Genomic DNA, 26,457 nt, shown 5'->3' with positions numbered 1-26,457 from the left:
GACTGCAAATCCCCTGGGAGGACAGACGCACCAACGTTAGAATCCTTGACCAGGCCAACATCCCCAGCATTGAAGCACTGACCACACTTGATCAGCTCCGCTGGGCAGGCCACATTGTCTGCATGCCAGACACGAGACTCCCAAAGCAAGCACTCTACTCGGAACTCCTTCACGGCAAACGAGCCAAAGGTGGGCAGAGGAAATGTTACAAGGACACCCTCAAAGCCTCCCTGATAAAGGGCAACATCCCCACTGACACCTGGGAGAGCCTGGCTAAAGACCGCCCTGAGTGGAGGAAGTGCATTCGGGAGGGCGCTGAGCACCTCGAGTCTCATCACCGAGACCAGGCAGAAATTAAGCGCAGGCAGCGGAAAGAGCGTACGGCAAACCTGTCCCACCCTCCCTTACCCTCAACGACTCTCTGCCCCACCTGTGACAGGGACTGCCGCTCTCATATTGGACTGTTCAGCCACCTATGGACTCATTTTAAGAGTGGAAGCAAGTCTTCCTCGATTCCGAGGGACTGCCTATGATGAAATTGATGACGATGACTTTAAAAAGTACTTCATTGGCTGCAAAGTGCTTTGGGAGGTCAGGAAAAGTGAACAACAACAGATAGTCTTTATTTACTTCTTTCCTTCCACCGAATGCCTTTGTCTCGATTGACTGTGAGACCTCCCCAATGACACTGATAGTGGATTGAGCCAGGGTTGGGGGGGTCTCCGTACTGCAATATCGAGGGGTTACACTAACTGTCGGCTGCATGCCACTTGAAGCCGAGCGGGACTGAGTCACTCAGCTAACCAGGATTGACACTGCCACTTGCCACTGCTGCTCAGCACTAATAGGTTCACAGAGGTTCCCGCATCTGTGACAAATTGCTGCAAACATAACACTTCACACCCTCCGCAACTGCTAGGAAATTGCATCACGTGACGCGCTCCAACAGCAACACATGTTTAAAGTATTCATTTCTGTAACATAAAACACTTTTGTGATTCCACTCGCTTGGCTGGCTAAAGGCAACACAGAGCAGGAAGGGAAATGGTTTTGTCTCTGAGCTTGTATTCCCACGAGCTTAGAGGAATCAGGGCTGATCTGATTGAGGTGATTAAACGATTTGATAGGGTAGATAGAAACATGACATAGAAACATAGAAAATAGGAGCAGTAGTAGGCCATTCAGCCCTTCGAGTCTGCACCGCCTTTCAATATGATCATGGCTGATCCTCTATCTCAACACCATATTCCCGCATATTCCCCATACCCCTTGATGCCTTTTGTGTCTAGAAATCTATCTATCTGCCTCTTAAATATATTCAGTGACTTGGCCTCCACAGCCTTCTGTGGTAGAGAATTCCACAGGTTCACCACCCTCTGAGTGAAAACATTTCTCCTCATCTCGGTCCTAAATTTCCTACCCCGTATCCTGAGACTGTGACTCCTTGTTCTAGATTTCCCAGCCAGGGGAAACATCCTCCCCACATCCAGTCTGTCCAACCCAGTCAGAATTTCATACGTTTCAATGAGATCCCCTCTCATTCTTCGAAACTCGAGTGAATACAGGCCTAGTCGACCCAATCTCTCCCTATACAACAGTCCAGCCATCCCAGGAATCAGTCTGGTGAGCCTTCACTACACTCCCTCTATGGCAAGTATATCCTTTCTTCGGTAAGGAGACCAAAACTGCACACAATACTCCAGGTGCAGTCTCACCAAGGCCCTGTATAACTGTAGTAAGACATCCGTGCTCCTGTACTCAAATAGAGAGAGACTATTTCCTTTGGTGGAAGTGTGCAGAACAAGGGTCGGGGGAGGGATGGCATATCCTTACAATTCGAGCCCGGCCCTTCAGGGATGATGTCAGGAAACACTTCTTCACACAAAGGGGCAGTGGGAATCTGGAACTCTCTCCCAAAAAAAGCTGTGAAGGCTGGAGGTCAATTGCAGCTGTCAAGACTGAGATCAGTCGATTTGCGTTGGGTGAAGGTATCAGGGGATATGGCACTGAGTCGGGGAAATGGAATTGAGGTACAGATCAGTAATGATCCAAATGATGGGTGGAACAGGCTCGAGGGGCTGAATGGCCCCCTCGTGTTCCCAATGTACCCGTTGAGCTGTGTTGATTTACTGTGTGCAAGCATGACCTGCAGTCATGGTGAGGGGGGTGGAGGGGGGCGAGCTGTATCAGTGTGAGGGACGGGGGGGAAGGCAAATCGTGCCCCAGCCCCATCGCTCGCGAGTCAGCCTTGCGCAGTGGAAGTTGGGTGAAGATAAGATTGGGCTCTGTGGTGATGCCGGTTGCAGCCTGATATCCGACAGACAGTTACTATCGAGCCTCGCAGGTGAAAAATGCCATGTGGATGACTACTTTCAGGATAAAATACTTATAATTTTCTCTCTCTTTTCACATCCCTCTCTCTGTCAGGCCACTGAGAACATTACTCTGTATCTAACCCGTGCTGTACCTGCCCTGGGAGTGTTTGATGGGACAGTGTAGAGGGAGCTTTACTCTGTATCTAACCCCGTGCTGTACCTGCCCTGGGAGTGTTTGATGGGACAGTGTAGAGGGAGCTTTACTCTGTATCTAACCCGTGCTGTACCTGCCCTGGGAGTGTTTGATGGGACAGTGTAGCTGCACTCATATTGCCTTTCACTTGGCGTGCAGCTTTTTACTGTAGCCTCTAATCAAAGAGATTGAGAAATAGCTGCAGGAGATTCAGTCCTCAGTGTCTCCACATTAAATATTAAGCCTTGTTTATCTTTCAGCGAGGTGTGTGTGCATGTTGAATATAAATCAGCAAGGTAACATCCACTGCCCCAGGGCAGGCCGCACCCCGTTGGCTCCCAAAGTGCTGTTGCATCATTTTGGCAATGGAAAACCACAAAGTTGCCCCGCTCAGTGGTTGGGCAGCCCTGGGAGGTGGGAGGCGTGGGGCCGAGGGGGGCAGATTGTGCTGGGAGGGGGATATGATCTTGGAAGCAGTCGACACTGGGCATTGCCTGCCAGCTTCACAGCCTGTTTTGGGAGAACCCCAGCCTTGTTATTTGCTTCTGATGATCCCCGGAATATTAATTATTCAAAGCAAAAGGGAAGGAATGTATTGCCGAGTCTCTCACCACCTGACGTTCCCAAGCAGGTCCTGCATTTATACTCGGAGCTGGCGAAAATCATAGCCGACAACAAGTGCAGTGATCACACCTACTCCCATGACAGCTGGGCTCTCTACACAGAACAACCACTACAGCAAGCCATTAACACGCACCCGCAGGTATCTGTTGTTCTATACACAACCACCACCCCCGCCCCCAAACCCCTCGATTAGATTCCAGCCGGTAACACACTCCCGGATATCTGTATCAATATTTGTACATATATACGGATATATATCTGTATATATAGAAACATAGAAAATAGGTGCAGGAGTAGGCCATTCGGCCCTTCGAGCCTGCACCACCATTCAATATCATGGCTGATCATGCAATTTCAGTACCCCACTCCCGCCTTCTCTCCATATCCCTTGATCGCTTTAGGGTCACATCTAACTCCCTTTTGAATATATCTAACAAACTGTCCTAAACAACTTTCTGTGATAGAGAAATTCCACAGGTTCACAATTCACTGAGTGAAGAAGTTTCTCCTCATCTTGGTCCTGAATGCCTTACCTCTTATCCTTCGACTGTGACCCCTGGTTCTGGACTTCCCCAACAGCCGGAACATTCTTCCTGCATCTAACCTGTCCAATCCCGTCAGAATTTTATATGTTACTATGAGATCCCCTCTCATTCTTCTAAATTTCAGTGAATATAAGCCTAGTCGATCTAGTCTTTCTTCATATGTCAGTCCTGCCATCCTGGGAATCAGTCTGGTGAACCTTCGCTGCACTCCCTCAATAGCAAGAACGTCCTTCCTCAGATTAGGAGACCAAAACTGTACACAATATTCAAGGTGTGGCCTCACCAAGGTCCTGTACAACTTCAGTAAGACCTCCCTGCTCCTATACTTAAATCCCCTCGCTATGAAGTCCAACATGCCATTTGCCTTCTTTACCGCCTGCTGTACCTGCATGCTAACTTTCAATGACTGATGTACCATGACACCCAGGTCTCGTTGCACCTCTTCTTCTCCTAATCTGTCACCATTCAGATAATATTCTGCCTTCCTGTTTTTGCCACCAAAGTGGATAACCTCACATTTATCTACATTATACTGCATCTGCCATGCATTTGCCCACTGACCTAACCTGTCCAAATCACCCTGCAGCCTCTTAGCATACTCCTCACAGCTCACACTGCCGACCCAGCTTAGTGTCATCTGCAAACTTGGAGATATTACATTCAATTCCTTCATCTAAATCATTAATGTATACTGTAAATAGCCAGGGGTCCTGCACTGAACCTTGCAGTACCCCACTAGTCACTGCCTGCCATTCTGAAAAGGACCTGTTTATTCCTACTCTTTGCTTCCTGTCTGCCAACCAGTTTTCTATCCACATCAATACATTACCCCCAATACCATGTGCTTTAATCTCTTGTGTGGGACCTTGTCAAAAGCCTTTTGAAAGTCCAAATACACCACATCCACTGGTTCTCCCTTGTCCACTCTACAAGTTACATCCTCAAAAAATTCTAGAGGATTTGTCAAGCATGATTTCCCTTTCATAAATCCATGCTGACTTGGACCGATCCTGTCACTGCTTTCAAATGCACTGCTATTACATCTTTAATAATTGATTCCAACATTTTCCCCACTACCGATGTCAGGTTAATTGATCTATAATTCCCTGTTTTCTCTCTTCCTCCTTTTTTAAAAAGTGGGGTTATATTAGCTACCCTGCAATCCATAGGAACTGATCCAGAGTCTATAAAATGTTGGAAAATGACCACCAATGCATATATAAATCCCTCCCGAACCCCTCGATTAGATTCGAGCCTGTAACTCACTCCCAGGTATCTATTATTCTATATATAAACCACCCGAACCCCTCAATTAGATTCCAGCCTGTAACTCACTCCCGGGTATCTGTTATTCTATATATAAACCACCGAACCACGGATATGTTTTGAGTGCGGGCAGTGGGATTAGTTTGGGATTGATACAGGGCTATGGGGAGAAGCAGGGTAGTGGGATTATTTTGGGAATGATACCAGTCTATTGGGAGTGAGCGGGGTTGTGGGATCAGTTTGGGATTGATACAGGACTATGCGAAAAAGCAGGGCAGTGGGATTCGTTTGGGATTGATACAGGTCTATGGGGAGAGAGCGGGGTAGTGGGATTAATTTGGGATTGACACAGGGCTATGGGGATAGAGCAGGACAGTGGGATTAGTTTGGGGAATGATACAGAGCTATGGGGGGAGAGCGGGGTAGTGGGATTAGTTTGAGGAATGATACAGAGCTATGGAGAGAGAGTAGGACAGTGGGATTAGTTTGAGATCGATACAGAGCTATGGGGAGAGCACGGGGCAGTGGGATTAGTTTGAGATCGATACAGGGCTATGGGGAGAGAGCGGGGCAGTGGGATTAGTTTGGGGATAGATATAGGGCTATGGGAAGAGAGTGGAGCAGTGAGATTAGTTTGGGGTTTGATACAGGACTATGGGGAGAGTGTGGGGCAGTGGGATTTGGTGAGGACTGATACAGGGCTTTAGGGAGAGAGCAGGGAAGTGGGATTCGGTGGGGATTGATAGAGGGCTGTGAGGAGAGAGCAGGGCAGTGGGATTAGTTTGAGGGTTGATACAGGGCTATGAGGAGAGAGCGGGACAATGGGATTAGTTTGAGATTGATACAGGGCTATGGGGAGAGAGCGGGGCAGTGGGATTAGTTTGGGATTGATACAGAGCTATGGGGAGAGAGTGGGGCAGTGGGATTAGTTTGGGATTGATACAGAGCTATGGGGAGAGAGTGGGGCAGTGGGATTAGTTTGGGATTGATACAGAGCTATGGGGAGAGAGTGGGGCGTTGGGATTAGTTTGGGGTTTGATGCAGGGCTATGGGGAGAGAGCGGGGCAATGGGATTAGTTTGGGGATTGATACAGGGTTATGAGGAGAGCGCAGGGCAGTGGGATTAGTTTGGGATTGATAATGGACTATGGGGAGAGAACGGGGCAGTAGGATTAATTTGCGATTGATACAGAGCTATGGGGAGAAAGTGTGGCAGTGAGATTAGTTTGGGATTTGATACGGGGCTATGAAGAGAGAGCGGGGCAGTGCGATTAGTTTGGGATTGATACAGGGCTATGGGGAGAGAGTGGGGCAGTGGGATTAGTTTGGGATTGATACAGGGCTATGGGTAGAGAGCGGGACAGTGGAATTAGTTTGGGATTGATACAGGGCTATGGGGAGAGAGCGGGGCAGTGGGATTAGTTTGGGGTTTGATGCAGGGCTATGGGGAGAGAGCGGGGCAGGGGGATTAGTTTGGGAATTGAAACAGGGCTATGGGGAGAGAGCGGGGCAGTGAGATTAGTTTGGGGATTGATACAGGGCTATGGGGAGAGAGGGGGCAGTGGGATTAGTTTGGTGTTTGATGCAGGGCTATGGGGAGAGAGCGGGGCAGTGGGATTAGTTTGTGGATGATACATGACTATGGGGAGAGAGCGGGGCAGTGGGATTAGTTTGGGATTAATTCAGCGCTATGGGGAGAGAGTGGGGCAGTGGGATTAGTTTGGGGTTTGATGCAGGGCTATGGGGAGAGAGTGGGGCATTGGGATTAGTTTGGGGATTGAAACAGGGCTGTGGGGAGAGAGCGGGGCAGTGGGATTAGTTTGGGATTGACACAGGGCTATGGGGAGAGAGCGGGGCAGTGGGATTAGTTTGGGATTGATACAGCGCTATGGGGAGAGAGTGGGACAGTGGGATTAGATTGGCATTGCTCTGGCATAGAACAGGTAGCGACAAGATGGACAAATGGCCTCTTTCTATGCTGTAAACATCTATGATGCATCTGTTGCTGGCCCTGAGATCCGTTAACTCCACGCACTGTGCCCGTAACTCCTGCTCTGCCTCCAATAATGCCTGCTATGACCAGCTGGAAGAACCTGCAATCTAGTACTCGATTCATTGTGTGAGTGAAGTGTGATACGCAGCTCGCAATCATAAGCAAAGTGATGGAAAGAGCCGTCAACAGTGCTATCATGCAACATTTAGTCACCAATAACCTGCTCACAGATGCCCAGTTTGGGTTGCGTCAGGACCACTCAGCTCCAGACCTCACTACAGTCTTGGTCCAAGCATGGACAAAACAGCTGAATTCCAGAGGTGAGGTGAGAGTGACTGCCCTTCACATCATGGCAGCATTTGACCGAGTGTGGCATCAAGGAGCCCTCGTAAAACTGAAGTGAACGCAGATCAGGGGTTAAAAAAAACTCTCCAGTAACTGGAGTCTTACCTGGAACTAAGGAAGATGGTTGTGGTTGTTGGAGGTCAATCATCTCAGCCCCAGGACATCGCTGCAGGAGTTCCTCAGGGCAGTGTCCTCGGCCCAACCATCTTCAGCTGATTCATCAATGACCTTCCCTCCATCATAAGGTCAGAAGTGGGGATGTTCGCTGATGACTGCACAGTGTTCAGTTCCATTCACAACTCCTCAGATAACGAAGCAGTCCATGCCCGTATCCAGGCTAGGGCTGATAAGTGCCAATTGTAGTCATTATGTTACTGGTCTAGTAACATAGAGGCCTGGACTAATAATCCGTAGAATGTGAGTTCAAATTTCACCATGGCTGTTTAAAAATTTGAATTTGCAATAAAGTTAAAAATATAAAATAATCTGGAAATAAAATGATGGTTATCAGTTAAAGTAACCATTAAGATGTTGGACTGTCATAAAAACCCAACTAATGTCCTGTAGGGAAGGAAACCTGGCGCCATTATCCGGTCTGGGCTATAAGTGTCTCTAATCCCACTCTGACTCTTAACACTCAAGAAGCTCGACACCATCCAGGACAAAGCAGCTTGCTTAATTGGCACCCCATCCACCACCTTAAACATTCACTCCCTTCACCACTGGCGCACCGTGGCTGCAGTGTGTCCCATCTACACGATGCACTGCAGCAACTCGCCAAGGTTTCTTCGGCAGCACCTCCCAAACCTGCGACCTCTACCACCTAGAAGGACAAGGGCAGCAGGCGCATGGGAACACCACCACCTCCACATTCCCCTCCAAGTCACACACCATCCTGACTGGGAAGTTTATCAGCCGTTCCTTCATCGTCACTGGGTCAAGATCCTGCGACTCCCTCCCTAACAGCATTGTGGGAGCACCTTCACCACACGGACTGCAGCGGTTCAAGAAGGCGGCTCACCACCACCTCCTCAAGGGCGACTAGGATGGGCAATAAATGTTGCCTTTGCCAGCGACGCCCACATCCCCAGAATGAAAGAAAAGCTGTATTTCCAGCCGATTACATATTCTCTTTGAACACTGAATCCTGCCCTCATCGCATGCTGCAGCAAGAAATGATTCGATTTGAGCAATTTCTAGTCGGTGTAAATATTGATGTAAGAAAGAAATAAGGGCTTCGTTGAGATGGGAATGTGGACAAAGGTCGAAGGACATTCAGGGGTGAAGGGTAGAGTGATATCCGAGAAATACAAGAGCGTGTGCAGAGACACAGCGGGTATACTTTGTAATTCAACGATTGAAACCTGAATTGAAATCTTGGGCAGGCCTGAAATGCCAGCTTAAACCTGGTCTCTCTTGGGACTCTCTTGGTGCCTCTCCCTTCAGTTACATGGACCATCCCACCGAGGGAGGGGCGGGGGGGATAGTCGCCCACTCACTCCCACCTCCCCCTCCATCCCCACATCTCGCTTGGCAACTGCCTCCCTCCTCAGCAGCACGGCTCAGATCTGAAGCTTAGTGCTTATAGGGATGGGGCTAGGGGTGAGGGCTGGAGATTGGACGACTATTCCCCCGGCCCCTTCCCCGCATCCCCCCACTCCATCCCCATGCCCTCCACCCACGCCAAGTTACGTGGCATCTCGAGGTTTGAACAATAAATGCCGGCATTGCCAACGATGCCAAAATCATAAATATATTTCAAAAGAAGCAAAATGCACACCACATAAGTGCCGGGTGAAGACCAACTCGAACAAGAGAGAGACTAACCAACCTCCCATTGACATTACCATCTCTGAGTCCCTCACCATTAACATCCAGGGGGTCACCATTGACCAGAAGTTAAACGGGACCATTTTAATGCCGTGGCTACTAGGGTAGGGTCAGGATGTGGAACACGCAGGACAGTTAACCCTTTGAGTAACCATGGTGGGGTGGGGGCCGGGGAAGGGGAGCACAGTGGCAGCCACAGCATATTCACGAGGCAAGAGTGCACGACAGGTTTGTCTCGTATCCACCGCACGCAGGTTCCTTTGAGGTAAGGCCTCCCCCTCGGGGTTAAGCCCACATCTTGTGGGGTGGGGGGGGGGGGGTGGAGGAAACCTCTCAAAGGTCACTCGGGGTGTCTCAGGGTCAAGTTGAGCGGCACTTTAGCTGAGCTGGCATGCAGCGGATGGAGAGGTGAAGTCACTGCCGACTTGGGTTACCAGCCATTTCTCCCCCTCTCAATTCTACTCTGCCAAACCCGTCCCCTCATTAACAGGTCCAATTACCAGCCCCATCACTATAAATCCAATATTGAGGGTCATTCTTGGTAAGGAACGGCAGAGCTGGTCAACCAACGGTTCATTCCACTGGCTGGAGAGACTCAATGAGCAGGTAAAGTATGGCAAAATCCATTCTTCCCAATTCCAAATTACAACTGTGCTTTGGCATAGTCATTCCCAGACCTGTGGGGGTGGAGTCGGGGTGGGGATGGGGTGTGGGTGGTGGGTTTGGGTGGGGGTGTGAGGGTGGGAATGTGACGGTGAGGGTGGGAGTGTCAGGGTGAGGGGGGATGTGAGGGTGGGGATGTGAGGGTTAAGATGGGGGTGTGAGGGTAAGGGGGGATGTGAGTGTGAGGGTGGTTTGTGAGGGTGGGGTGTGAGGGTGTGAGGGTGTGAGGGTGAGGGGGTGTGAGGGTGAGGGGGGGGTTGAGTGTGGGGGTGTGAGGGTGAGGGGGGTGTGAGGGTGAGGATGGGTGTGTGAGGGTGGGGATGTGAGGGTGAGGGTGGGGGTGCGAGAGTGAGGAGGGGTGAGAGGGTGGGGGTGGTCTGGGGGGCCCCGCCTTTCAGTCTTGCTCGAATCTCTCATAAAAGGGCTTCCTCAGAAAAAGGTTTCTCAGCAAACCTTCCCTCAGCACCTCTCCCCCTCCCCCGTTTCCTAACGCAATGACCTCAGAACCAACGTGTTGCCTCATCACACTCCCATAACCGAACCCTGCTGCTCACGTGACTTGCAACACTTCGCGGGTCCCACCACCTCGCGATACCCGCGAAGGCGTTGCCCTTTTAAGAAATGCAGATGGGCCCATTCTTTCTTTTTCTTATCCTGCCTCTGGCCCCACCTACTCATCCTTCTGCTATTGCCCTCCTTCCCTCAAATATTCCACCATGGAAACATCACAAGCACCAGCGACACATTTTGCCCACAACTTCACCATTGAGCTGACCAACACCCTCCTCCCCCTCCCCCTCCCCAGCCTCGAGCGTGGAGTGGGTGAAGGTGTGGGAAGGAGTGAATGTGGGAAACAAATCCCAATCATTATTTGATAGAGATGGGATTGAATTCAATTAGGGTGGGAAAGTAATGCAAAGTCAATTGGCGGTGGGTGGGGGTGGGGGGGGGAGAGATGGAAGAGTCATTGTGGAGATGTTGGTTTGGTTAGGAAAGAGCAAATGGGAAGATGGTGGGGGAAGGGGGGAGATTGTGGAGATGGGGGGTGAATTGGGAGATAGGGGTGAATGGGGAGATGGGGGGTGACTGGGGCAATCGGGGGTGAATGGGGGGATGAGGAGATGGGTGGTGAATGGGGAGATGGGGGGTGAATGGGGCAATGGGGGGTGAATGGGGAGATGGGGGGTGAATGGGGCAATCGGGGGGGACTGGGGAGATGGGTGGTGAATGGGGCAATCGGGGGTGACTGGGGCAATGAGGGGGGGTGAATGGGGCAATGGGGGGTGAATGGGGAGATGGAGGGTGAATGGGGCAATCGGGGGTGACTGGGGCAATGGGGGGGTGAATGGGAGATGGGGGGTGAATGGGGAGATGGGGGTGTGACTGGGGCAATGGGGGGTGACTGGGGCAATGGGGGGGTGAATGGGAGATGGGGGGTGAATGGGGCAATGGGGGTGAATGGGGAGATGGGGGGTGAATGGGGAGATGGGGGGTGAATGGGGAGATGGGGGTGACTGGGGCAATGGGGGGTGAATGAGGAGATGGGGGGTGAATGGGGGGATGGGGGGTGAATGGGGTGAGCAGACACAGTCCAGACACACTGATCCCTGCACATGCAACCTTTGGAAGGATATGGCCACTCGATGACCCTTTTGGCCGACTTGCGCACGATGTTGTCCTCCCCGAACAGGAAGAGTGATCTGTTGATGGTCAGGCAGTTGTGTCGGACGGGGATGGGATTGTAGAGAGCCATGGTGCGAGCTCGCTGAGCCCGGGACTGCTTGAATCCCGCCGAGCCCTGAGCCGCCGCCGCCACCGCTGCCACCGCCGCTCCTGTCGCTCCTGCCGCCCCTGCCGCCGGGACCTGGTGCCGGCTCCTGCCCTGCTCCGCGTCCGCTGGCACTGCGCTCACCGCTTCCCCGAACCGAGCCATCCTGCGGAGAGGGAGGGAGGGAGAGAGAGAGGGGGGAGAGGTAAATGGGGTGCAGCAGGGAGGGAGGAAATGAATAAGCAGAGAGAGAGACACAGAGGCTCAATGCAAACGCTGCTTTGGCTGAGACTGCCTTGCTCACCCAGTGTGAGTGAGAGAGACCAGCTCTGTTCTAACTGAGCATCTTCACCCACATCTCAACCCAGAGAGGGAGGAGAGAGAGAGATGGAGGGGTGGGTGCTATTGCAAAAACCAGCCCTCCCCACACACACACACACACACACACACACCACTCGCCTGCAACCCACTTGGACAGCAGCAGATAGAACTGTGGAATAAATTACTGCTCAGAGATACAGCCTTCTCTTGCGTTATCCCCTGGGAACCATCCTCCAACTGCAAAGTGCCTCATGTTCAATTCATTGTCAAGCAAATCCACACACTCCTCCCTCTCCTCTCCACCCTCCCTTCAGGGGTTTTAAAGAGGGACAGGGAGAGGGGCAGACGCTGCCATGCTCTGTCGTAGCCAGGGACCAGCTCTGGTCCAATGCCCCCACTGAAGGATGGCAGCCAGCCGAGCCCCTTGGCACCAGGTGTTGGGTCAGCAATGGGGCAGGATCTCGGACCTGGGAGTGTTGGCCTAGATAGCTGCTGGCACAGCGGGCAAGCCCAGTGCCGCCTGTTTCGGTGCAATTGCCTTGTTGATCATTGTATCTCCGTGCCCCTCTCCCTCTGCCCACTCTGATGCCCTCCCCCACTAGTTCTGCCACCCTCCAGAAGCATTCGGACAAGTGGGCGCCCCGGGCAGCGCGGCTCTGCACACTGCAATCTCTCTCTCCCGCTCTCTCTGCAAAGCTCTCCCCCCTCCCGACACACCCGCAACAACACACCCCAACCAGGCCTCCCCAAAAACACACCCCACCCACACATCCCCGACAACACACCCCACCCACACCTCCCCAACAACACACCTCACCGACACCCTCCCCAAAAACACACCCCATCCACACCTCCCCGACAACACACCCCACCCACACCTCCCCAAAACTACACCTCACCCACACCTCCCTGATAACACACCCCACCCACGCACCCTCCCCAACACACCCCACCCACACCTCCCCAACAACACACCCCACCCACACCTCCCCAACAACACACCCCACCCACATCTCCCCAACACACCCCACCCACACCTCCCCAACACACCCAACCCACACCTCCCCAACACACCCCACCCACACCCTCCCCAACAACACACCCCACCCACACCCTCCCCAACACACCCCACCCACACCCTCCCCAACACACCCCACCCACACCTCCCCAACACACCCCACCCACACCTCCCCAACAACACACCCCACCCACACCTCCCCAACAACACACCCCACCCACACCTCCCCAACAACACACCCCACCCACACACAGAACACACACCACCCACACACACCCAACAACACACCCCACCCACAGCTCCCCCAAAAAACACCCCACCCTCACCTTGCAACAACAAACCCCACCCACACCTCCCCGACAACACACCCCACCCACACCCCCAACAACACACCTCCAGCACCCAACCAGCCCCAGCGCCTGCCTGGTATGCCACACTCTGCAGCTCAATGTGGCAGCGGATTTAATGGTTTTAGGTTCTCTCTACAGAGAAAAGGATCCCCAATCGTGCAATGCAATCTTTCTTCCCGAAAAATAAAGCACAACAGCAGCGGAAGGAAAAAAAACCCACAGCATCTTACTTGTTTGGCCGCGCCCGGGATCGAACCCGCCACCCTATGGGGGTTGAATGTACGGGGCTGTGTGTTGGGTCACCGCGGGGCCGGGCACAGGAAACGAGCCGGCAGCCTGGGCAGGGCAGCGCAGTCTGACACCGCCTCCTGTGGGGCAAGGCGGCACCGCACCCGCTCAGCTCAGCCCAGCTCCGCTCACACTCTGCTCCACAACAAACCAGCACTGCTCGTGTGTGAGTGCCACACACCTCACTCACACACACCCACCCACCCACACACTCACACCTCCCTCCCCCCACACATACACTCCTCACACACACACCTCACACCCCTCTCCACACACTCACACACACACACCCCTCATACCCCCACACACACACCCACACACTCACCCACACCCCTCACCACACACACACACACACACATACCTCCCTTCCCATCCCCCACCCCCCCAGACACACACCCACACACCCCTCCCCACACACACACCCCGCCACTTACACACCTCACACACCCACACCTTCCTCCCCACACACAACCCCGCCACACACACACAAACACACTCCTCACACACACCTCACACACCTCACACACACAACTCCCTCCCCACACACCCCCCCGCCACACACACACACACATACCCCTCCACACACACACCTCACACACCTCACACACACAACTCCCTCCCCACACACCCCCCCGCCACACACACACACACATACCCCTCCACACACACACCTCACACACCCATACACACACACCTCCCTCCCCACACCACCCCCCGCCACACACACACACACATATACCCCTCACACACACCTCACACACATACACCTCACGCACACCCCTCACGCACACCCCCCACACACACTCACTCCCACACACGCCCCCCCACACACACACCCCACACCCACACTCCCCACACACACACCCCTCACACACACACACTCCCCTACACCTACACTCCCTCACACCCCTCACACACACACTCCCCTACATACACACACCTCACACACCCCTCAAACCCACACACCTCCCCATACACCCACACACCCAAACACCCCTCACACCCACACACACCCCTTCCACACACACCCCTTCCACACGCACACACACACACACCCACACACACACACACACACACTCTCCCACACACACATACACACACTCACACACATACACACACTCACACACGCACCCACACACACACCCATGCACACACACACACACACACACCCTCACACACACACCCTCACACAGACACACACACCCCTCACACACACCCTCACACACACACGCCCTCACACACACACGTACCCCTCACACACACCCTCACACAAACACCCCTCACATACACCCTCACACAAACACACACACCTCACACACACACACACCCCTCACACACATATACACACACACACATGCACACCCCTCACACACACCCTCACACAAACACACACACCTCACACACACACCCCTCACACACATATACACACACACACACACATGCACACCCCTCACACACACCCCACACACACACACACGCACACCTCTCACACACACACACACACACACACACCCCTCACACACACACACACACACACCTCACACACACACACACACACACACACACCCCTCACACACATATACACACACACAAACGCACTCACACCCCTCACACCCCTCCCCCCCACACACACACCCATACCCACACACACACCCACACACATACTCCCCTACACTCACACACCCCTCACACCCCTCCCCACCCGCACACGCAACCCCTTACCACCACTCACAAACTTTCTCCGCACCCCTCCTCCACACACCATCCCCACCCACAGACACACCCACTCTTACCCCACACCCTCACCCTCCCCTGCACACTACCCCACCCCTCCCCTAAAACCCTTACCCATCTCTCCCCACCCGACTCCCCTTCACCACCCCTTTTCCAACCCTCCTCCATGCCCTCTGCCACCCCTCCCCACCAATATATACCCCAACCCCACACCCTTCCCATTCCTCCCCATCCTCCCCCAACCATACACACCCCCTCCCCTCCCCACCCATATACACCCCTCCCCCACACACTTCCCACCCCTCCACCACCCATACACACCCCCTCCCCACCCATATACACCCCTCCCCCACACACTTCCCACCCCTCCCCCACCCCTCCTCAGCCATACACACCCCTCCCCAGCCACACATTCACCACCTTCCCACCCCTTCCCCACACCCTCCCCACCCCACCCGACACACACACACACAACCCCTCCCCACATCTGCACACCATCTCCCCACCCCTCACGACCCACAGACACACGTCCCCTCACCCCTCTCCACACTCTCCCCCACCCACACACTCAGCATCTCCCCACCCTGCCCCAACACTCCCCCGCCCCCTCCCCGACACCACCGCACCCTCCCCTCGCCCACCCACACACACACACCCTGTCGCCAGGTATCAGCCCTTTGGTTCAGCTGTGCCATAGTTTCAGTGCACAGATGTGTTTCTTGTGTCTCAGTGGCCAGAAGTGGGCTCAGTACAGACTGACCAGAGCTGTGTACAGGTTGGTCACAGTGATTCATTGCCAGATACTGCACTCTTGTGCTCAAGTAGCCCAGCATTGTATTCAGTGAATTGTTGGTAGCTTGGCAGCATTTACACCCACACAGTATGCGCTGAATTCAGCCTTACAGTCATTTCTCATGTGACAGAGTGGTATGTGACACAAAGGAAGCATTATTATTTTGACTCATAATTGCTTTCACAATGAACAGGAACATGAGATCAGGGGTGGGACACTGAGCCTGTTCCACCATCCTGTTGGATCATGGATGATCTGTCCATCAACTCCATTTACCCACCTTGGCTCCACATCACATAATACTCGTAGCCTACAAAAATCTATCCACCTCAGTCTAGAAAGCACCAATTCTCCCCCAGCATCCACTTTCAATGGAGAGCACATCCTGTGCCATGTGGGAAGTCCTGGACACTTCTCGTGGCCTGGACGACCACATGTGCAGGAAGTGTTACCAGCTACAGCAACTCGAGCTCCGCGTGTCGGAGATTGAGCGGCGGCTGGAGTCACTGCGGTGCGTCCGCGAGGCTGAGAACTTCGTGGATAGCACGTTTCTCGAGGTGGTCACCCCGCAGCTTAAGACTGTGCAGGCAGAGAGGGAATGGGTGATCACCAGACAGAAGAGGAGGTCCAGGCAGGTAGTGCAGGAGTCCCCTGAGTCCATCTCGCTCTCCAACCAGTATTGTGTTCTGAGTACTGGTGGGGGCGATGGTTCCTCTAGGAAGTGCAGCCAGAGCCAAGTCCACGGCACCACGGGTGGCTCAGCTGCACAGGGGGGAGGAAGAAGAGTGGAAGAGCAATAGTGGTAGGGGATTCGATAGTTAGGGGAACAGACAGGCATTTCTGCGGCCGCAGACGTGACCCCAGGATGGTATGTTGCCTGCCTGGTGCCAGGGTCAAGTATGTCACTGAGAGGCTGCAGTACATTCTGAGGGGGGAGGGTGAACAGCCAGAGGTTGTGGTCCATATCGGTACCAATGACATAGGTAGAAAGAGGGATGAGGTCCTCCAGGCAGAGTTTAGGGAGCTAGAAAAGAGATTAAAAAGCAAGACCTCAAAGGAAGTAATCTCCGGATTACTCCCGGTGCCATGTGCTCGTGAGTAAAGAAATATGAGGATAGAGCAGATGAATGCGTGGCTGGAGAGATGGTGCAGGAGGGAGTGCTTTAGTTTCCTGAGGCATTGGGACTGTTTCCAGGGGAGGTGGGACCTAGAATAGAAGAACATAAGAAATAGGAGCAGGACTCGGCCATTTGGCCCCTCGAGCCTGCTCTGCCATTTAATAAGATTATGGCTAATCTGATCATGGACTCAGCTCCACTTCACTGCCCGCTCCCATAACCCTTTATTTCCTTATCACTCAAAAATCTACCTATTTCCAACTTAAATATATTCAATGACCCAGCCTCCACACCTCTCTGGGGCAGAGAATTCCACAGAATTACAACCATCTGAGAGAAGAAATTCCTCCTCATTTCAGTTTTAAATGGGCGGTCCCTTATTCTGAGACTATAACCCCTAGTTTTAGTTTCCCCTATGAGTGGAAATATCCTCTCTGCATCCACCTTGTCACGCCCCCTCATTACCCTATATGTTTCGATGAGATCACTCTCATTCTTCTGAACTCTATTGAGTATAGGCCCAACCTACTCAACCTAACTTCGTAAGTCAGCTCCATCATCTCCGGAATCAACCGAATGAACCTTCTCTGAACAATCTCCAATGCAAGTATATCCTTCCTTAAATACAGAGATCAAAACTGTATGCAGTACTCCAGGTGTGGTCTCACCAATACCCTGTACAGATGTAGCAGGACTTCTCTGCTTTTATACTCTATCCCCCTTGCAATAAAGGCAAACATTCCATTTGCCCTCCTGATTACTTGCTGTACCTGCATGCGTACTTTTTATGTTTCTTGCACAAGGACACCCAGGTCCCTCTATACTGCAGCACTTTGCAATTTTTCTCCATTTAAATTATAATTTGCTTTTCTATTTTTTTCTCCCAGAGTGGATAACCTCACATGTTCCCACATAAAATTCGATCTGCCAAATTTTTGCTCACTCACTTGCCTGTCTATATCCCTTTGCAGATTTCTTGTGTCCTCCTCACAATTTGCTTTCCCACCCATCTTTGTATCATCAGCAAATTTGGCTACATTACACTCGGTCCCTTCCTCCAAGTCATTAATGTAGATTGTAAATAGTTGAGGCCCCAGCACTGATCCCTGCGGCACCCCACTAGTTACAGTTTGCCAACCGGAAAATGAATCATTTATCCCGAATCTCTGTTTTCTGTACAATCCGGACGGGTTACACCTCAACAGAGCCGGGACCAATATCCTCGCAGGGGGGGTTTGCTAGTGCTGTTGGGGAGGGTTTAAACTAGCTTGGCAGGGGGATGGGAACTGGAGAATAGATTCAGTGGGGAGAGGAGCAAAGCTGGAATTGGAAAGCAGAAAAGTAGAAAGTGATTTTGGAATACAGAGGAAACAAACCTAGAAAATAGACAACAATGCAGTTTGGCAGTGCTAAATGGTATATACTTCAATGCATGGAGGATAGGGAATAAGGCAGATGAGCTGAGAGCACAGATAGACATTTGGGAGTCCGATATTATAGCTATTACTGAGACATGGCTGAAAGAAGGGCAGGTATGGTAGCTCAACATTCCTGGTTACAGGGTTTTCAGACGGGATAGAGAGGGGGATAAAAAAGGAGGGGGTCGCAGTTGTGAAACAATTGAAAGAAACAATTACAGCTGTGAGGAGGGATGATATGTCGGAAGGATCATCAAATGAAGCCATATAGGTCAAATTGAAGAATGAAAAAGTGGTAATCACACTGCTGGGAGTGTGCTATAGACCCCCAAACAGTCAGAGGGAGATAGAAGAGCAAATATATAGGGACATTTCTGACAAGTGCATAACTATAGGGCAATAATAGTAGGGGATTTCAACTATCCTAATATTAACTGGGATAAAATTAGTGTGAAAGGTATAGAGGGTGCGGAATTCCTAAAATGCATTCAGGAGAACTTTTTTAGCCAGTATGTAACAAGCCCAACAAGGGAGGGGACGGTTCTGGACTTGGTTTTGGGGAATGAAGAGGGGCAGGTGGAAGGGGTATCAGTGGGAGAGCATTTTGGTGCCAGTGATCATAATTCAGTTAGATTTAGGGTAGTTATGGAAAAGGACAAAGATAGACCAGGAATAAAATTTCTCAATTGGGGAAAACCAATTTTGCTGAACTGAGATGAGATTTGGCCAAAGTGGACTGGAAACGACTACTTGAAGGTAAATCAGTGTCAGAGCAGTGGGAGGCATTCAAGGAGGAAATCCTGTGGTTTCAGAGTAAGTCTGTTCCCTTAAAGAAAAAGGGTGGGACTAACAAATCTGGAGGCCCCTGGATGTCAAGGGAAATACAGTGTAGGATAAAGTAAAAAAGGGAGGCTTATGACAGATACCAAGGGCTCAATATTGCAGGAACTTTAGAGGAGTATAGAAAGTGCAGGGGTGCAATTAAAAAGGAAATTAGGAAAGCAAAGAGAGAGCATGAAAACATTTTGGCAAGTAAAATCAAGGAAAACCCAAAGATGTTTTATAAATACATTAAGAGCAAGTGGATAATTAAAGAAAAAGTAGGGCCTATTGGAGACTATAAAGGTAATCTGTGTGTCGAGGGTCGATGAGGGCAGTGCATATGATGTCGTGTATATGGATTTTAGCAAGACTTTTGATAAGGTCCCACTTTGCAGACTGGTTACGAAAGTAAAAGCCCATGGGATCCAGGGCAAAGTGGTAAGTTGGATCCAAAATTAGCTCAGAGGCAGGAAGCAAAGGGTAATGGTTGATGGGTGTTTTTATGACTGGAAGGCTGTATCCAGTGGGATTCTGAAGGACTCAGTGCTGGGTCCCTTGCTTTTTGTGGTATATAGCAATGATTTAGAATTGAATGTAGGGGGTATGATTGTAGAAGTTTGCAGATGTTACGAAAATTGGCTGTGTGGCTGATAATGAAGAAAAAAGCTGCAGACTGCAGGAAGATATCAATGAACTGGTCAGGTGGGCAGAACAGTGGCAAATAGAATTCAATCCAGAGAAGTGTGGGGTAATGCATTTGGGGAGGGGCAACAAGGCAAGGGGATACATGTTAAATGGTACGGCACTGAAAGGTGTAGAGGAAGAAAGGGACCTTGGAGTGCATGTCCACAGATCACTGAAGGTAGCAGGCCAGGTCGATAAGGTGGTTAAAAATGCATACGGAATACTTGCCTTTTTTAGCTGAGGCATCGAATACAAGAGCAGATGGGCAGAACAGTGCTTTAGCTGCATAAAACACTAGTTAGGCCACAGCTAGAGTACTGTGTGCAGTTCTGGTCACCACATTACAGGAAAGATGTGATTGCACTAGAGAGGTACAGAGGAGATTTACGAGGGTGTTACCAGGACTGGAGAATTTTCGCTATGAGGAAAGATAAGATAGGCTGGGTTTATTTTCTTTGGAACAGAGGAGGCTGAAGGGAGACCTTATTGAGGTGTATAAAATGATGAGGGGCCTAGATAGAGTGGATAGGAAGGATCTATTTCCCTGAACAGAGGGGTCAACAACCATGGCATAGATTTAAAGTAATTGGTAGGTGGTTTAGAGGGGATTTGAGGGGAAATTTCTTCACCCAGAGGGTGGTGGGGGTCTGGAACTCACTGCCTGAAAGGGTGGTAGAGGCAGAAACCAACATCACATTTAAAAAGTACTTGGATGTGCACTTGAAGTGCCGTAACCCACAAGACTACGGACCCAGAGCTGGAAAGTGGGATTAAGCTGGGTAGCTCTTTGTTGGCCGGCGTGGACACGATGGGCCGAAATGGCCTCCTTCTGTGCTGTAATTTTCTGAGATTCTATGATTCATTTCTCTGGATTTCATTGGTGTTCCTCGTTTTTATTACTCACACTAACCTTGGACAGGGATCCCATCCAGCAGGTAATTCAAAGGATTTGACATTGTCACTGAATCAAACCATTCTGTTCAATTAGAAACACCTTCGGTGCGGGTCATGTGTTTAATTGAGGGCTGTGTCAGGGACGAAGATATGGGTTGGGCCTGTGTGAGTGTGGGTGGGGGAGGTGGGCAGATTGATTCTTTGTAATCCCTTCGATGAACAGGTCTGTGGACAGGAGTTTTTGATTATTATACCTTACAATTTTCCCCAAAGCATTTTTTTGGCGTACTTGAAGAGTTACGCCCATTTGTTGGGGGCCCAAGTACGCCCCCGCAAAAAGATGTTCTAAGTTTCCCCGTTGGATTTCTTCATTTTGGCCCGACCTAATCTGTCCTATAGTTTTGGGGGTGGAGCCTTAATCTGCGCCAAAAAGATCGGGCTGCCATGGTAACCAGGGACACAATGCGAGCTGAGGCTGCAAAGTGAAGCATGCAGCCAGCTCCCAACACAGTAAAACACAGTGCATCAATTTAAACACATTGAAATATATTGCAGCAGCTTACCTCCAATTATTAAAGCCGGTCCCGCTACCCCCGCCTGTCTCTGTCTCTGTCTGTCTCTCTCTGTCTCTCTCTGTCTCTCTCTCTCTCTCTTTATGTCTCTCTCTCTCTGTCTCTCTCTGTCCGTCTCTCACTCTCTGTCTCTCTCTCTGTCTGTCTCTCTCTCTCTGTCTCTCTCTGTCTCTCTCTGTCTCTGTCTGTCTCTCTCTCTGTCTCTTTCTGTCTCTCTGTCTGTCTCTCTCTGTCTGTCTCTCACTCTCTGTCTGTCTCTTTCTGTCTCTCTCTGTCTCTCTCTCTGTCTCTTTCTGTCTCTCTCTGTCTCTCTCTGTCTCTCTGTCTATCTCTCTCTCTGTCTCTCTCTGTCTGTCTCTCACTCTCTGTCTCTCTCTCTGTCTGTCTCTTTCTGTCTCTCTCTCTCTCTCTCTCTGTCTCTCTCTCTCTCTCTCTCTGTCTCTCTCTCTCTCTGTCTCTCTCTCTCTCTCTCTCTCTCGCTTGCCTGCGCTGATTTCCTTAACTCTCCAGGTTTTTATGAAGAGGCCACGTACGCTGGCCTAAGCGGAACTGGAGTCACTCTCAGCTGGCCAAATTTGCCTCAATGGCCAGAATTGGTGCGGGTGGCAGGTTCCGCCCCCTTTGGCTAAAAAAAAACAAACCTAAAAAAATCATTACTAACTGAGTTACGCCGGTGCAAGTTGATCGGGGATACTGTGGATTTTGAACTTAGGCCAAAAAAAGCAGCCGCCTCCAAAAAAACAGCACAAATCACTGGGGATAATTGAGCCCGATAGACATGCAGAGAATTGACAACACCAAAACAGGCCATTTGGCTCAACTAGACCAAGTCAGTGTTTCTGCACCACACAAGCCTCCTTCGACCCCTTTTTATCTCACCCGATCTCAATAACGTTCTATTCCTTTCTCCCTCATGTGCTTAACTAGGTTCGCCGTCAATGCATCCACACTATTCACCTCAACCACGCCCTGTGGTGGCAAATACCACACTCTAACCACATTTTGGGTAAAGTAGTTTCTCTTGAATGTCTGATTGGATTGGTTGGTTTTTAAGTACCGCTGGGGAGCGGACCGCCGGCGTGCAAGATTCGAAATAGCACTTTCTCCAAAAATTTGGCTCGCTGCGCACCTGTAGTTAGGACGAAAGAAAACGCCCGGGAAAAACCTGCGTTGCAGCTCTTGGAGCAGCGGTAGGTATGGAGACCTGCCAAACAGGCAAGTTAAAGCTTTTATTTTTTAATTCTTTTTCAGCGATTCGATAGTTAAGGGTCTTGTGAATGTTTTGTGATTTTTTGCTTTTGTTTTGTGCAATATTTTTTGGGGGGGCTGTTTTCCGCCCTCCCCAGGCTTCTCTCGCAGCAGTATCGGCCTCAGAGAAAAGTTGTAGAAAAATTCCCGGTTTGCACCATGAATCCTGGTGCAATGCCGATGTCTACTGCTGGGCGCATTGAAGCCTGGACTTTAGGCCTCGTAGTGGCAGTGGTATATTTTGCCGAAAAAATACCAATATCACCAAAAATACGAATTTCGAGTCCAAAGAGCCTGCAGAGGGATATGGACCGGTTAAGTGAATGGGCAATAAGGTGGCAGGTAGAGTTTAATGTGGGAAAATGTGAGGTTAGTCACTTTGCTCGGAAGAATAGGAAACACCGGCGGTGGCAAGTGAGGTAAGCTTGATTGTTTAGTTTCACTTTCTTCTTGCGATGTAGCTTATTGTGGGCTGCTTAAGGTATTGAAATGTTTGTTGTGTTTTCATTGGCTTGTTTGCAGTGAATGAGCAAGCAGTCTACTCGGAACTCCTTCACTGCAAAGAAGCCAAAGGTGGGCAGAGGAAGTGTTACAAGGACACCCTCAAAGCCTCCCTGATAAAGTACAACATCCCCACTGACACCTGGGAGTCCTTGGCCAAAGACCACCCTAAATGGAGGCAGTGCATCTGGGAGGGCACTGAGCACCTCGAGTCTCGTCGCCGAGAGCATGCAGAAACCAAGTGCAGGCAGCGGAAAGAGCGTGCGGCAAACCAGTCCCACTCACCCCTTCCCTCAACGACTATCTGTCCCACCTGTGACAGAGACTGTGGTTCTCGTACTGGACTGTTCAGTCACCTACGGACTCATTTTAAGAGTGGAAGCAAGTCTTCCTCGATTCCGAGGGACTGCCTATGATGATGTGTTTTGAGATGCGATTTGTTTTTCCGCCACAGAATTATCTCTTCGGGCGCTCCGAGGCCAGCTCTCTAGTTCTGGATTTTCGTGTGCTCAGTCGGCATTAAAGAGGTGTATAACGCCTCCCTTAGCGCCCCCTCCCAAACTCAGGGCTCAGCTGCCCAATATTGCTGACTGAGGCGCAAACTGTTCCCAGGCGCTAACGTTACCACCCGACGCCATTACCACCCCGGAATCAGCAGAACCGCAAATCCAGCACACTCTGTCTCTCGCTGAGGTAAGGGCCCACATCCAAAATGGCCAGTGTCACATGCGATGCTGGACAGTGAGTGGGAGCTGGCTCTTTGACTGTAGAACGCATCGCAGCGAAGCCCGATTCTATCCTCACACAGTATCCACGCAGACTTTTCCAGCACGGACCGGTGGGTGGGGGGACAGGTGTGGGGCGGGTCATTGGATATTGATCAGGAGCAGGAACTCTGGCTGATTTCCCTACTCCCACCCCAAGCCAGAGGTACTGAGGCTCACTTGTGGTCAGCAATTGCTGCCGCAGCAGGAATCAGCTGACTCGGCACAGAACACACTCCACCGCTGGTTAATGAAAGTGTTCACAGGAATACGCTCTTGGAGTGACACACATTTACAGTGCTGCTCCCTGAGGGACCATTAACGAATGAGATGATGATGTTAAAAAAAAACTAGTCACGAATATGTAAATTCGTCTTTACACTGGTGATTAATGCAAATTGAGCAGATGAGAAAATCTCAGCTTCGATTAACACCAAGTCTGTCATCGAGCGCACTGGAAAGAGATATGAATTTCTGGACTAGATACTGGGAAAATAATGCATAAGGACAGGAATTGCTGCCAATGTTCAGAGGATGAGCTGCATGCCCCTTTACCAGGGTGTTGAAAGTATTCTGCCCCGACCACCGTCGCACCTGCCCCGCTCCCCATGACACCAACACACCATTTCACTTCACAGGCACTTACTGGCCTGCTGTCCATTTCTCACATTTCAGGCTCTTATTGATCTCCTTTACCTATTCCACTGGATCGAAAATGACGATTGAAGCATTGAAGCACTGACCACACTCAATCAGCTCTGCTGGGCGGGCCACATTGTCCACATGCCAGACGCGAGACTCCCAAAGCAAGCACTCTACTCGGAACTCCTTCACGGCAAACGAGCCAAAGGTGGGCAGAGGAAACATTACAGGGACACCCTCAAAGCCTCCCTGATAAAGTGCAACATCCTCACAGACACCTGGGAGTCCCTGGCCAAAGACTGCCCTAAGTGGATCGGGGAGGGCGCTGAGCACCTCGAGTCTCATCGCCGAGAGCATGCAGAAATCAAGCGCAGGCAGCGGAAAGAGTGTGCGGCAAACCAGGCTCCCTGCCCACCCCTTCCATCAACCACTGTCTGTCCTACCTGTGACAGGGACTGTGGCTCTCGTATTGGACTGTTCAGCCACCTAAGGACTCATTCTAAGAATGGAAGCAAGTTTTCCTCGATTCTGAGAGACTGACTATGATGATGATTACCTGTTCCATTGGATTGAAAAGCAGAAAAGTTATGTTAAATTGGTGTCAGACCTTGACACTTAGACAGCACTGTGCACCGTTATGGTCTTGATATTACAAAAGTGGATTTAGAGGCGCTGGACAAGGTGCAAAAAGGATTGACAAGGGTGATATCAGAACTGAGAGGCTGTAACGCTGAGGAAAGGCTGAGCAGGCTGGTGTTCTTCTTTCTGGAAAACAGGCTGAGGGCTGACCTGATAGAGGTCTGGAAAATTACAAAGGGGTTTAATAGGGCTGACGTAGAAAATATGTTTCCACTTGTGGGGTGGGCCAGACCTCGGGTTCACAAAAAAGAGACAGTCAGTAATAAATCCAAAAGCGAAATACTGCGGATGCCGGAATCTGGAGTAAAAACAGAAAATGCTGGAAATCTCAGCGGGTCAGGCAGCGTCTGTTGAGAGGAGGCAGAGTTAACGTTTCGGGTCATTGACCCGAAGCTGATGAAGGGTCATCGACCCGAAATGTTAACTCTGCTTCCTCTCCACAGATGCTGCCTGATCTGCTGCGATTTCCAGCATTTTCAGTAATAAGTCTAATCGGGAATTCAGGAGAAACTTCTTTACCCAGAGAGCGGTGAGAACGTGGAACTCGCTCCCACAGGGAGTGGTTGAGGCGAATCGCATTTAAGGGGAAGCTTTGGAGCTCCTTCACGGCAAACGAGCCAAAGGTGGGCAGAGGAAATGTTACAAGGACACCCTCAAAGCCTCCCTGATAAAGTGCAACATCCCCACCTGTGGTGTTCCTGGCCAGAGACCGCCCTAAGTGGAGGAAGATAATCCGGAAGGGTGCTGAGCACCTCGAGTCTCATCGCCGAGAGCATGCAGAAACCAAGCCCAGACAGTGGAAAGAGTGTACGGCAAACCAGGCTCCCCACCCACCCTTTCCCTCAATGACTGTCTGTCCCACCTGTGACAGGGACTGTGGTTCTTGTATTGGACTGTCCAGCCACCTAAGGACTCATTTTAAGAGAGGAAGCAAGTCTTCCTCGATTCCGAGGGACTGCCTATGATGAGATAAAGACATGAGGGAGAAAGGAAGAGAAGGATATGTTGATGGGATGAGATGAAGAGGAGTGGGAGGAGGCTGATGTGGAGCATAAACACCGGCATGGAACCGTTGGGCCGGAGGGTCTGTTTCTGTACTGTAATCCTGA

General features: G+C 51.0%; 1 protein-coding gene across 1 annotated transcript in view; it reads right to left on the bottom strand.

The window, feature by feature from the left end:
* LOC139269184 (probable voltage-dependent R-type calcium channel subunit alpha-1E) overlaps positions 1-26,457 on the bottom strand; it is a 450,230-nt gene that overhangs the window by 307,876 nt on the left and 115,897 nt on the right. Inside the window, 1 exon segment of the mRNA XM_070888276.1 lies at positions 11,409-11,708. Within this exon segment, the coding sequence (XP_070744377.1) occupies positions 11,409-11,708 (300 nt within the window).

This window comes from Pristiophorus japonicus, chromosome 8 (genome assembly GCF_044704955.1).
Source record: "Pristiophorus japonicus isolate sPriJap1 chromosome 8, sPriJap1.hap1, whole genome shotgun sequence".
NCBI classification, from domain to species: domain Eukaryota; kingdom Metazoa; phylum Chordata; class Chondrichthyes; family Pristiophoridae; genus Pristiophorus; species Pristiophorus japonicus.
This window is presented reverse-complemented; position numbering and strand designations above follow the sequence as displayed.